The 13,123-nt window shown below is 44.8% G+C and overlaps 2 protein-coding genes across 4 annotated transcripts in view; one reads left to right on the forward strand and one right to left on the reverse strand.

The window, feature by feature from the left end:
- STXBP5L (syntaxin binding protein 5 like) overlaps window positions 1-5,375 on the forward strand; it is a 184,176-nt gene extending 178,801 nt beyond the window's left edge. For all 3 annotated transcript variants that reach the window (XM_031056622.1, XM_005420578.2, XM_014306851.2), the window contains 3 exons: window positions 62-173; window positions 552-772; window positions 1,796-5,375. In XM_031056622.1, the coding sequence (XP_030912482.1) occupies window positions 62-173; window positions 552-772; window positions 1,796-1,837 (375 nt within the window). In that variant the 3' untranslated portion in view covers window positions 1,838-5,375. The remainder of the gene's footprint in view (window positions 1-61; window positions 174-551; window positions 773-1,795) is intronic.
- A 4,392-nt stretch (window positions 5,376-9,767) lies between these two features.
- POLQ (DNA polymerase theta) overlaps window positions 9,768-13,123 on the reverse strand; it is a 48,969-nt gene continuing 45,613 nt past the window's right edge. Inside the window, exons 28-29 of the mRNA XM_031056661.1 lie at window positions 12,940-13,055; window positions 9,768-10,166 (exon numbers count right to left, since the gene is read on the reverse strand). Coding sequence (XP_030912521.1) covers window positions 10,053-10,166; window positions 12,940-13,055 — 230 coding nt within the window. The 3' untranslated portion in view covers window positions 9,768-10,052. The remainder of the gene's footprint in view (window positions 10,167-12,939; window positions 13,056-13,123) is intronic.

Consider the following 13,123-nt stretch of genomic DNA (forward strand, 5'->3'; position numbering starts at 1 on the left):
ACACCTAGAACCACTTTCACCTCACTAACCTTTCACATGGACTTTTTTCTGGCTTTTCTAGGACATGCTTGGGGACCTGTTTACTCCTGTGGAAACACCAGAAGCCCAAAACAGAGGCTTCCTCAAAGGACTTTTTGGAGGAAGCGGACAAGCTTTTGACAGAGAGGAGCTTTGTGAGTAATTTATTGCTCGGGGTTTTTTGGGCAGAAATTCATTTTTGAGATCTCCCGCCCTTGTCATCTAGGAATGCAGCAGTACACAAGATTTAGATGACTGATGAAAAGAGAAAGTTGACCTGGTGGAGGAAGGCAAGGGTCCTTGTCTGCCATTCCATAACTCCTTCACCGTGGCAGCTTCTTTTGATCAGCTGAGTGGGGGGCACACGACTGCCCTGCAGATGTGGTGGTGGCAGAGGAAAACCTTCCAGATGTGCCACCCACCCCTCGAATGGTGCCACTGCTGCAAGGAGGCAGCTCGAGACTGGGCAGCACCGACAGAGCCAGGCCAGGAGCTCATCCCTGTCTCTCTCTGTGTCCATTTCTCCTCTGCAGTCGGCGAGGCCACAGCAGGAAAAGCGTCCCGCAGCCTGGCCCAGCACATCCCTGGGTCGGGCGGGATCGAAGGCGTGCGAGGAGCGGCGGGCGGGGTCATTGGGGACCTGACCCGAGCGCGCATCGCCCTGGACGAGAGGGGACAGAAGCTGGGCGAGCTGGATGAAAGGACTGCCAGCATGATGGCCAGTGCAGAGGCCTTTTCCAAACATGCACACGAGGTAGGAGCCCTGGCACCCACACCCTGCAATGGGAACTGCCAACCCTGCAAACCAGCATGTGCTTCCCTTTGGGAAAGCCAAGTGCCCTTCTCTCCCTTGACCCAGTCACGGTGTTGGAGGTGTGCTCATGTCAGCATGGCATTGTTCCTGCTCCCAAACTATCAGAATGCCAAAAATAAACACAACCCTTCCTTTCACGTTTCCAGAAATGAGCATCCATTGTTAGCCTCTGAATTTAGAACATGGCACTTCTCATCTTGCCTTTCTCACTAATTCGTTATGGTTTGTTTTTTTTAAGCCACTTAATGCAGCACATCCATGCAGTAGGGCAGAAAAGAGGTAGGTGGATGAGTGCAGAGGAGCCTTTACAGATCTTACTGGGAAGAGGAGAATATTACTAGTACAGCCCTGTGGTACTGTTATGTAGAATAGGCCTTGCCAGGAATAGGAATAGCTTCTGTGCTTGGAGCTGGAAATGGAAAGCTTTTCCATCCCACGCTGTTAAGGCTGGGAAAACTAAAATGATTTTTCTTGAAGATAAAACAACATCAAAGCATACTTCCCAAAATGCACATTTTTCATTTAATGTGCATCACATCTCCGGACAAGACCTTTACATTTTTATTGCCTTTTGTTAGTGTGAGGCAGAAAGAATGTGCCCTGAATTGCAAGAAGTTTATATAGTCAGGGCATATCTACTATGCTCCATAGAGAAGTGTCTTTTTATTCCTATAGAAAGCAAGTTCCTTTAATTTTTGAAGAATAAAAGTAGTTAAAGTTCCTCAGGGAAAATCTTCTAAAACCAGCAATAGCAGGTAACGCTTTTTAAATGTAATAACTATGAAATTAAATAGAAGATCTCAGTGGACCCAAGACCTGCTGACATTGTTAGTGAAGTATTGCATTGTTCTGCATTTATTAATTCTGAAGTTTGACAGTTAATGGGCCTGGGTCATGTGTGGTCTCTCGTATGCAGGGTGGTGTTTGACTGCCACTTGTTTGGTTTTCTCCCCATCTCTGTAGGTGATGCTCAAATACAAGGACAAAAAGTGGTACCAGTTTTAGACTTTCAAAGAAGCTGCTTGTGGCTTTATTAAGAACACTGTTCAGGGAAGCAGCCTTTATTCCCAGTCACTGGCCAGAGGCAGTTTTTTCTCCTAGAAGATGTTTTCCTGTTGCTGTTATTGGATTCATCACAGTGGACGTCAAGGAGAAATTTTACAGACCATGGGATGGAAGCTGGAATCATGAGGGTCTTTCCAACAGCTGACTCTTGGGGGGGGCCAATTTTTTCCCAAAAGGAACTCAACCATCACTGTGGCATGTAGTTTTTCAGAAGCTGTAGGTATGAACTGTGGGGAGTGTGTCTGGTTAAAATATTCTGTACAAACTTGAATGTTAATGCACTTATAAAACTTTGCATGATTAATTGCCAACTTAAAAAAAAAAAAGAGAAAAAGGAAGCATGTTGTGACCGAAGAAAAATGGGATTCATTTCTATTCTGAGCAAAAAAAAAAAGAAAAAAAAAAGAGAAAAAACACCTTAAATGACAAAAATCTTTATTTTTTAAAAGTTACATTATGAAAAGCCAGGACATTTCAAGCATGTTTGCTACTCTTCTCCACATAAAAATGAGTTGAGCTGCATTTTCTTATCTGCTGTCTATTTCCCTTGAAAAGCCTTGCTCAAGGCAGTGCTCTTTAACTCCTACCAGAAAAATAAATAAATTTAAAATACTATCCCCAAAATTTAACGATTTTGCAGGTAGCTGGACAGGCACTATCTAAAAAGACCATTAAGACATGTGCATAGATGGTTTATTTGCAATTCAGAGCACATGAAACATCATCCTAATCTGTACTTTTTTTAATGTGCTCTAGATTAATCTGTTGTCCTTGAAGGGGGGCCGTGGCACTTTTCATCCCCATGGAGTCTGTATCACTTGGTTGCTGTATTTCCCAGTAACAGGAATAGAAAACCAGCTTTGGAAAGCATTTCTTCAAGTTAGGAAAGGCTAGATGGGAAACCAGTCCCATCAAACACTGCTCAGAGGCTGCTTAGCAGCTTGCAGAGCAGCTTAAGTGCTCAACTGAAATTATGAGAGGGGGGTCTGCACAGAAACCCCCCTAAAACCTGTGACAGAAAGAGAGATTACAGCAGGAACACTGCACAGTGGGCCAGGGAGGAGCATGGAAAACCATTGTCAACACATATATGGAACATAGATATAAAGTGACACCATGGGTGAGTGGCAATTTGTACTCTGCTCACACTGCTAAAAGTAATTTGCTTCTGCTTCAGAGTGGCTTGTTTGGTTTTTGCAGTGAATGCTGCAGGAAACTTTGCAACATGCAGCCACAGAGGAGAACAGTAAGCTGGATTTATTGCCTATCCTGCTGGAGTGCTCCACCATATCCTACAAGACTCACTGCCACACAGGTCAACTCTTAGGTTAGAAATTTTTCCAAGATTGACCTGGAAACGAGGCAGTGAAGGTTTGTTCTCATGTGTCTGGACATAGTTTCAAATTAGAAAAAAGAGAAAGTGAGGAAAAGCTGGAAAAACAGCCTTTAAATTTTTTCTTTTGAAGAAGTGTAACATCTTCTGCCTCTTCAAGGAATCCTGATAGGCATTGATGGAGACAGGCACCATCCCACTCCCACCTAGACCTTAATTTCACTGGTGTTTGTGTCATCACAGGGTTCAGATGATCCCTCTCAAAGACACCTTTTCCTTCTTCTTCCTTTACCTACAATAAAATACAGCCCAGGAAGCTGTACCATCCACAAGTCTGGCCTCACAACTGGCCCACTTGCACAAGTTAAAGGCTTGGAAGAGATTTGAGGTGTTAAGTTTTAAATTCCCATAGTAGCAGAACAGAATTTCATGATTTACAGGATGTTTACGTGTTGCTGTAGCCAAAACCAAAATGGTGGCCCTGACAGGTCTAGCTCAACTGGGAATGAGACTCCACAAGTTTCTCTGGCACAGGAGAAACTGCTCGATGTTGTCAGAAGTGTAGAAACTTGCAGGGGAAAAGCCTGAGCAATGCCCGGGCTTCTGCTGAGAGCTCAGGAATTGGAGTTGTCCATGACCAAGAGGATTTCTCTGTATGCATGTGTGGAAGGATAAGCCAAACTTGCCAATCTGATGCCAATAGGAACTGGGTTGGGAATTCCTTCCAGGGGCTGGGTCACAGAACTAACCACTTGTGCCTGTGAGGAAGCACTACTCTAAGCAGGCATCAAGAATGAGAAATAAAGGAGAACATCATGGCAATTTGATCTTCAGTCCAAACCTGCATTCACTGGGCCTGTGCTCTGGCCTAGAATCCGAACCCACTGTCTCTAGGCAACAAAATCATTGGGGCAGCATTCAAAATGTCCAGCAGCCAGATTATTTTCCATTCTGCCCTGCTGTGTGGCAGTCAGAAGCAGCCCCAGAGGCTGATTGGAATCATGGGATTTTTAAAGAAAATTTAAGAGCAACTTCTGACTGCTGATCACTGCAGCTCACCCAGAGAGAAAAGTGTCCTCAACAAGTCTTACACAAGGCCCAACTGACTCTGGCTGCCAACAGTCTTTAACACCAGGGTGAAAAAAAAACTTGCCAGTAGATTTCCATTTGCATTTTTATGCAACAGAGAAATGAGAATTTACCAGCCCTCAAACTTAGTTTTTAATGCTAAACTTTTAAGCAACTTTTCTTTAGTACTCCCCATCAGGTCACAGCTTTCCACTCTTACATATTTTACATCTTTCCAGACAGTTACCAATTACAATTTCTGTTAAGTTCACCACTTGTGACTATAATTATCAATTTTCTTGTAGTCTGTAGAGATCTAAAAAGTTGTATATGTTTGTATATAGAACATTCTATATATATAATATATATATGTAATGTATATGTTGTATAAGTTTGTTAGTGCACACTGTTAAATGCTTTCTATCGAGATTTACCATGTATGTGGAAAAAACCCATCACTTAAAAAGTTCAGTGAGGGAGGAAAAACTCTTGCCTGGGTGATTTATTGTGAAATGAGGGGGAGTGTGGGATTTTTGCCAGGCTTGCCCTGCACGCTGCTCAAGGCTGTCAGTGACAGGCACAAAGGAGCTGCAGCATTCCCGGCGCGGAGCACAGCATCTGACTGCAGGACTGGGACTGGCTGGAGGAAAATCAAGGACATTGGCTGTCACTGGATGTTGAAATCTTTCTGTGCTTTCACCTTTCCCACTCAGACAGCACCACCTCAAGCGAAATCCCAAGCTTAGATGTCTCTTCAGCCTCGCAATCCTCAGCAACACCAGGCCAGATTGGCTGGAAGTATTAGTTCAGTTTAAAATGCTGTTTGTTCATTTAGATACTTTGTTCTCTCACGTTCTTCTCTCCAGGAGCTCTGTCACAATCAGAGCCAAAACCAGTTACACAGAACTTCCAACAGCACACACACCTTTGGGTTTGACCAGATGTTTGTAATCTTATGTCTAGTGCTGTAGATAGACAGAAAAAAATGCATTAAATTAGATTATTTATAAGTCTGCAGAGTTGGCAAGTCTTCAATGAAGTACAAGCTACTTTATTTATTAATAAAAAAATTAAATCTATTCCTAGAGCTTTAACTTCAGTTGCAAACCTTGAATTAAAAGACATGACAATTGAAATTTTGAGAATCAGGTTTTGTTTTCTGTAATTACCTGGGGGGAGGGGGTTTAAGTTTTTTTACAGTTCTACAGTTCAACTATCTACATCAATTAGTCATTTCCCACAGCACCAGGATTGTTATGTGTAACAAAAATACTCTATTTACTACATGTATTGTATAAAATTATCACATAAATCCTTCTCTAAAACAGTGTATACTGCTTTTCCAGAATCCCTTTCACACCACAGTGTGTGCATAATGCAGGTGGGCATAGAAAGCTGGGTTTTTTCAATAGAAACCACTTCAGAGCTGCATCCAGCCTCAGCCCTCCTTCATATACAAACTGTGTGTCCTGCAGCACAGGCAAAGTCCCAGTTTTTGGTTAATTATGCCCCTCAAATAGCCCAGCCCTGCCCCATGCATCCTTTCCCATAGCCCAAAGGTGAATCCAAGCACAGCATATTTCAGTCTTTGATGTTTCTCTGCCTTGGCAGGCTCTGGTAGGAGCACACTCTCTCTCATGCAGGAACTGCTGTGGACATTCGTGGTCAACTCTTCCTCTTAGGTGTATAAGCAATAGTCACGTAAATGAGTGTTTCCATTCATGTGTTTTGTTTTGTGATTTAATCGACAAATCAAACATTGTACTTTTTTAAATAGCAGCAAATATTCAGATTCAGTGTCAAGGCAATGTGGGCTATGTGTGTGGTTTGTGGACGAGTCATTACCTGTCTCTGGAACAAAGGCTGATCTGGGGTGAACCACACACTCCTGTGCTAACCATGTCCTGTTTCCACAGGCATCCTAAACCAGTACCACAAAGCTAAGGCATCTGAAAGTGAGGCTGTCTCAAGCCTCCATTAACAACCAAAAAATAAATTAAATAAAAAACAGAGGGAAAGAAAATAAAGGAAAGAATTGATACTAGTTGGCGTAATCTCTTTTTTTCCCAACTTCTGCTCCTACATTCTTTATATTATTTCAAAGGTGCACGGTTTGTGTAAAGCCTTTGTTTGGAGTTTTCACTTCTCATTCAGGAATACAAGAATTGCAGCTGTGGTTGTTGCTAGGGTGGGGATGGTCACCACCCTTCCTCCAGCAGCTCCTGCCAGGACAGAACCCATGCCCAGCTGATGTTTCCATGCTCCATGACAGGGAGCTCACACGGATCTGACTGCCATACAGCCCCGGGAATGTCACCAGCCTTGGGCCAGGAGTAGCAGCCAACCAAGAGCCCTCCCTGTCCCTCCCACTTCAGGGTGAGCTCTGGGAAGGGCAGGGTGAGCTCAGTGTAAGGGCTCCTCCCAGCAGCGCCTCTGAATTGCTCTGCCTGGAGAAGCTCCAAGTGTCAGCCACAGGTGCTGAGCTCCCCTCTCGTCAGCCACGTACAACTCTCTCCATCAAATGCAAGCAGCACGGAGGAAAGGCAAAGGGGCCAAAGCAGATCAGATTACCAGTGCCATTATGTGCCACCTGCCTGTCACCACTTCCAGTATCCAGGGTTTTAGAAAAGGAAAGCTGCAGCAGAAAACCAAGGCAAAACAAGCTTGTGGTCTGCATGTGAGGAAAGGACCAAGAGACTGCAGCAAACATCAGAGGTGTGAGTTCCTGCTACCAAGGCTGGGCGAGTCCTGCCCTGTACCAGTAGCCAGCTGAAGGCACATTTAAGTCATTCTGAGCAGAAAGGAGATGGGAACCAACCAGACCAGGCTGCTCAGCAGCCCCAGGGCACAGGCTGTCCCTGTAAGGAGCTGGGTCCTGCAGGTTCCTATCACATGAACACAGGCACTCCCAGTGACAAGAGCTGTTTGCCAGGACCGCATCCCAACTGGATTTCTTTGGCAGGCAGGCACATCCCTGCTGGTGCAGCAGCCAGGCAAGGGCGGTAGTAGGAATTCTGTGTGCACCAAGGGACAAGGCTGTGAACAAGTTGTAACAAACACAACTCTTACCCCTTCTGCAGCATTCATCTGTCCTTGTGCCAGGCTGTGCCAGCTGACGGGAGGCTGGCATGGGCTGTGGAGGGAGAAATACACAAATAAGCTGAGGAACAAACACTACCAGATGCATCCCATCCTGACTACACATAGACTGAGACTCACCTGCACCCTGGTTATCAGGTCCTGAATTAATAAAATGCCCTCAGCCAATCAGAGGTGGGGGGAAAGGAGCCCACAGACAAAACCAGGTAAGTAATGTGAGCAGCCAGGCTCCTTCTTACCACCTTTAGAAAACAACATAAACCCTTTTCTGCAGTTCTGGACAAGACCTCTGCTTACCTGACTTTGCCCTCTTCTGCTTCCACTGCTCAGTCTTGCTAAGAGTTAAAGTCTAATCAGAATTGAGGAATGCAAATAGCAGCAATCAGAAAACAGCTCAGAGCCAGTCCCTGTAACACAACTCAAATGCCACAGTGGCTACCTCTTATCTTCTCATTTGCTCCCAATTACTGCTTAATTAAAATGAGCCCATCGAGTTTGTTAGTCAAAATAAGTTTGGGTACATGTTAATCCCCTTACTGATTAGCATCACCCCCTTCTAGAGAGCTTGCTGAGAAATCCGTGTGAGATCCATCCTTGGGAAACTCTGAAGGCAGCGTGTGGGAGGGAAATACTGCAATGTGCCAAGGAACAAGCAGCCCAAATGACAGCAGCCCCAGTGAGGCCTGGAATGCAGCACAGGTGTGTCACTGCAGGACACCCAGGACAGGAAATCATTAGGCCATGTGAATTGATAAGGAGCCCAAGGCAGCATCTTCACAGGCAGAGCACACAAATGGTCAGGCACCAGGGGGCAAGGCTCGGATCTGTTAATAACAAAAGCTTTACTAAAGTAAGAAAAAAAACAATGCCGTGGATAAAGAGCTCAGCCATCAGGTGACAGGTGTAGAAAGCCATGGCATAGAGCAGGCAGGAAGAAAACAAAAAAATCTCAATGTAAGGTGGACTAGAGAACAGCAAAAAAGGCCAGGATGGTGCTGAGGGGGGCAGTCAAGGCAGCCTCACCTGGGGCTCTGGCTCAGTGTCTGTTTTGCTGCACAAGAGGCAGGAGGTGGATCAGAGTCTGGGATGCAGCCTTTTGTGAGGAGGAGGCTCCATTAACATCTCTGAGCACTCCCTGTGTTCTCCAGCCCTCGGTGATGTCGGGAAAAGGGCCCTGCCAAAGCGCCGCGTTTGAAGTTAACGATGCCCAGCCCCTCTCAGGCTGCTGAAAGCCAAAGTGTGCATCCTCTCAGATCAGGCTGAAACAGCAGCTTCAAAAGTACACTGCTTAAAAAGGACCCAGCAGAAGTTCAGAAATGAAAGGATAATTAGGGGCTTGAAAACTTCTCACAGGAGGCAAGAATGGAAAGATGGAGATTGATTACATTAGGGAGGAACTGCCGAAAAAGACAGGATACAATAATTAGAGGCATAAGGAAGATGAGGGGAGGCACTTGTCCTCCCTTTCTTGTCAGATACAAGGGCTACACGATGAAAATTACAGAATTCAAGGTCAGGCATTGTGTGAAGTTAACAAAAGCAGCTGAACTTGTGTAACCATCACAGCTGTCTGGAAGGGAAATGAAAACTTGTGATGTGAGATTTAGCCAGACCAGAAGGTATTAGTGGGGAGAGTGATGCCAAATAGTGGCAGATTAATTCCCTGCAAGCTCCTTCCTTGCCCCTTCTTTTGAAGGATCTGATCCCAGCTCAGCTTGACAAGCCCAGACTCCCATGAAAACTTTCTGCCTCATCATAGGGTCAGAACCAAAGACACTGAGGCAAAGAGTGGGGAAATCTGAGCAGGTTTTAGTGCAGCTCCAAGAGGCAGGTGTGAGGCTTCCTTAGGAGAATGGTCTCTGAAGGAAGAGCCACAGGTCACCACCACGGTATAACAACTCCCCTCAAAAACACCAGACTCAAACACCAGCAAGGCTGCCATGTCAGCTGGCCAGACTGAGATAGTTTTCTTCTTCAGAAAAATATGCATTGCCATGAAGTTTCTAACCAATTCATTGAGCTTCATTCTTTGAAATGTTTCTGCTGGTGATTTTGTATTGTCTTAGAGATCCCAAACAATATTCCTCTTGAGGCCAGTTTGCAAGGTAGCAGTAGGATGAATTACAGCAGTCAGTCACCAAAATACTTCCTTAAAAGTCAGAGGCCAATCAAGCACAGGTTTCACTCACTGTGAAGGCTGCACAGCTGCTCAGTGAGAAATCCAGCCAACTGTAAAGCCACTTCAGCACATGAGTGTCATCAGCAGAATCCAGTACAAGATAATCCTGGCAAAGGCCTGCAAAATTCTACATCAAGTGCAATCACAATGACTCTTTTTGCCCTAGACAATTATACACAGGCACTGCCAAATTATGTTTGCACCTTGTTTTAATAAGGTAATCCAGCTCATTTCATATGTAATAAATTCATTAGGCTTTGGGGCTTTATACAAAACCAAGCACCCTTGACAGATTTCATTTAAATATCCTTCTTTTACCAATTAATAATTTCACAGTTTAAACACACTTCAGTGCTCTGACTGAGCACACAGCCCAGGGGGATCACACCGCCCGCAGGTGATCCCCGGCCTCACCCTGCCCAGCCCGGGATGCCTGCAGCCTCCCCTTGGCTGCAGGGCAAAGTCACACAGCACTGTCACAGCTCCAGGTCCTGCAGGTCTCCCCAGCTGGGGCCAATCTTCACTTTAACATTCAGTTTCACTGAGAGTTTGATGGCGTTTTCCATCTCATGTTTCACGATCTGAGCAACCTAGAAGAAAACATCAGGCATCAGACACAGACACAGCCTCAGTGCTCTGGGTTTCTGTCAATAGCTGGGGCAGACAAGCACCTGGAATCCTATCCTGCATTTATTTGCCCTGACTTACCACCAGTGGGAATGCAACCAAATCCTGATTAGTGCTTATGAATGGAGAAACTGTATAAAGCCAGCGAGATTTTATGCAGCACAGAGCTGTGACTGGTTTTGCAGTGTTTGGGGTTGCTCAAAAAAGGGGCCAAGATTAACTTTCTGTTAAACACCTGAGTCCTGAAGAGTCTCATCTTTCACTCGGCTGCACAACTCTAAAGCGTTTCATGGAGTCTGTTCTGAAAACTTCAAGCTACTGAAAGCAAGACACAAAACAAATTTACCAGAAGCAAAGAATGGTGGCTCCTCTGTGTTGTGCCAGCTCGGAAAGCACTCTGTGAAACACAAATTATAAACCTCTGGGAAAGCAGGTCACATTCCATGTGGGTGCCACAAATACTGCCCAGGTTCCCCCTCACTATTTAGTTTAGGCAACTCCTGCCCTCTAGTAAACAGATGAGGTAACTGCCCTCCAAAAGTATTCCTAAGAAAACACTAATTTCAACACACAGTTAGGAGAAAAGAAATTATTTCTTTCTGCAGCAGCTTGGATTACAAGAGACTGCATTTTTTTTCTCCTGACTGTAAAAACCTGTCCTGGACAAAGGTACCCCCTTTCCTCCTCCTATGCAGAATCCAGCCTATCCTGGATTGCTTATTTGAATGAATCTCTCAATCCACACCCATCCCATGAACCTTTCCACAGCAGAGTGAAAAGAGGCTTTGAAGTTATGGTGACTCCTCACCCTGGCAGCAGAGGAACTATTCAAGCTGTCTCACCCTTCCATGTGTTTTCATAATTTGCTGACAGGTAGCCACCATAGAAATTCCTCCATAGTTTTTTGCTGGAGAATGGAGGAGGGGATTTGAGGAGATCAGAGCACAAGACTCTACAACAGCATGAAGAACTGGGGGAAGATCTGTCTTCCAAACCTCTTTGCCCCTACATATTGCATTTCAAAATGATCTTGATAACCTAGAAAAGTGCTTTGAAATAGGATGTAATTCAGCACAGACAAGTACAGAGTGGAAAGAAGCAGGGTAGAGAATTAGGACAGAAATAATCTACTGCTCAAAAATAGGATGAAAAATAACTGCCTGGGCAGGAAAAAATGGGGTTATCAGAGATTAAAAACTGAACAGGGCCTAAGCAAGGCACACTGCTGTGAGAAAACAAGGAAATGAAATTCTGGAACATAGAAAATGTTGCTTGCATGACACACAAATCAATTTTCCACTCTATTCAAACCACTCCAGCCTTGATCAAGTTTGGGGCCCAGCAGATCAAAAGAAACATGAACCATACAGAAGGAGATTCTCTGAGAATGATCACAAGTTCAGCACATGGCACCAGCAAAGAATATCTGATTTGGGCTGCTGCACCCAGAACCAGGGACAGCAGCTGTGCTGCAAGGCAGGCAATTGCTGGTTTAAGCAACTGCCCAGAAAAATCTATGGAGAAATAGATCTAAAGAAAGTTAGAAAAGCTGGTAATAATTGCTCTTGAAGTTGAGGTAGTTAATGAAATAAATAGAATACAATAAATAATAAGCAAATCCATTCACTTGTCTCCAGTTCTCCTGGGAGCACCATGATAAACTGGAGTCAGTATCTAAAGATGTTAAAGCCTATACTCAGGGGATTTCATTCTTCTACAGGAAGAATATTTGGAGCCTTTCAGTCTCAAAAACAGCCTGCCTAGACTGAAGCAGCAGATGTCTGAACAAAGCTGGCAAAATGAGAAAAAGCTCGAGCTGAAATTCAAGACAAAAATAGCAAACCTTTTGTTTTTATTTACATGAACGTATCGATATTATTAATAAATATAGTCACTTATATTCTTCACAATTTTATTAATTATATTATTAATATATACATGCATGCTCAGGCCAGTCAGCACTGCTGAAAACTCTGTCAGACTAGGAATTACTGCTTGCCACCTTTTGTCATCAGCAAAGTGCCTGTGCAGAAGGGGAATAAAGGAACCCCAAGGTATGGAAGCACAGCCTGGGAGCCTCCCTGTGTTCATGCTCAGGACTTGGGAAACACTGAGCTGCCAACACCCAGCTCCAACACCTGCCCCTGAGAGACTCCTCTGCCCAGGCCCAGGAGTGCCCTCAGGGAGGAGGAGCACACACACAGACATTTTAAGGGCACTTAAAAACCACAGAGCACATTCCTGGTACCTACCCTGCTGCCAAGCAGCACCACAGTGCTCCTACCAGGAGGACAAGCAGGTAGGGAATGAGGAAAGAACACTAAAAGAATAAAATCCTCCTTTCCCTGCACAGAGTACAAACCACAGCTGTTATAATGCATGTTCTGAGTTAGGCACCAGAGCATTAACAGGAAAGCAAAAATACCTCCAGATGAGGAAACACTTCCCCCTACACCTGTCAACAATGCTAAGCCACTTCACTCATCAAGCCTGACAGAGAAGTTGCATGAGCTGCTGTTACAAGCAACAAAGCACTGAAAATTAACTTCAGCCATGGGGATGGCTTGAATCCAAAAATCAAGGGATCAAGCATGCAAACATGTTTTTTTCATCCAACTGAACTTTGTTTTCACAGCCCTTTCAGCACCCAGGGAGGAGAATGTGAGCTCCTAGAAGGAAGGCTTGTTTGAAATGCAGAAACACAGCAGAGCTGAAAGAGGAACTGCAGGGCTGTACCTGGATGACATCGTCCTCTGCAACTTCATAGAGGAGCTCATCGTGCAGCTGGAGGATAAAGAAGCCTCCTCTGATGGGATGTAACATCCCTGTGTTTCTCCTCCTCAGCAGCCTTCCTACAAAGGTGAAGAGCAGAGTCTGTTAGGCACTAGCATACAAAAGTGTATTTCTTCTATCAGAAACC

The sequence above is a fragment of the Geospiza fortis genome, unplaced genomic scaffold, assembly GCF_000277835.1.
Source record: "Geospiza fortis unplaced genomic scaffold, GeoFor_1.0 scaffold1, whole genome shotgun sequence".
Taxonomy (NCBI): Eukaryota; Metazoa; Chordata; class Aves; order Passeriformes; family Thraupidae; genus Geospiza; species Geospiza fortis.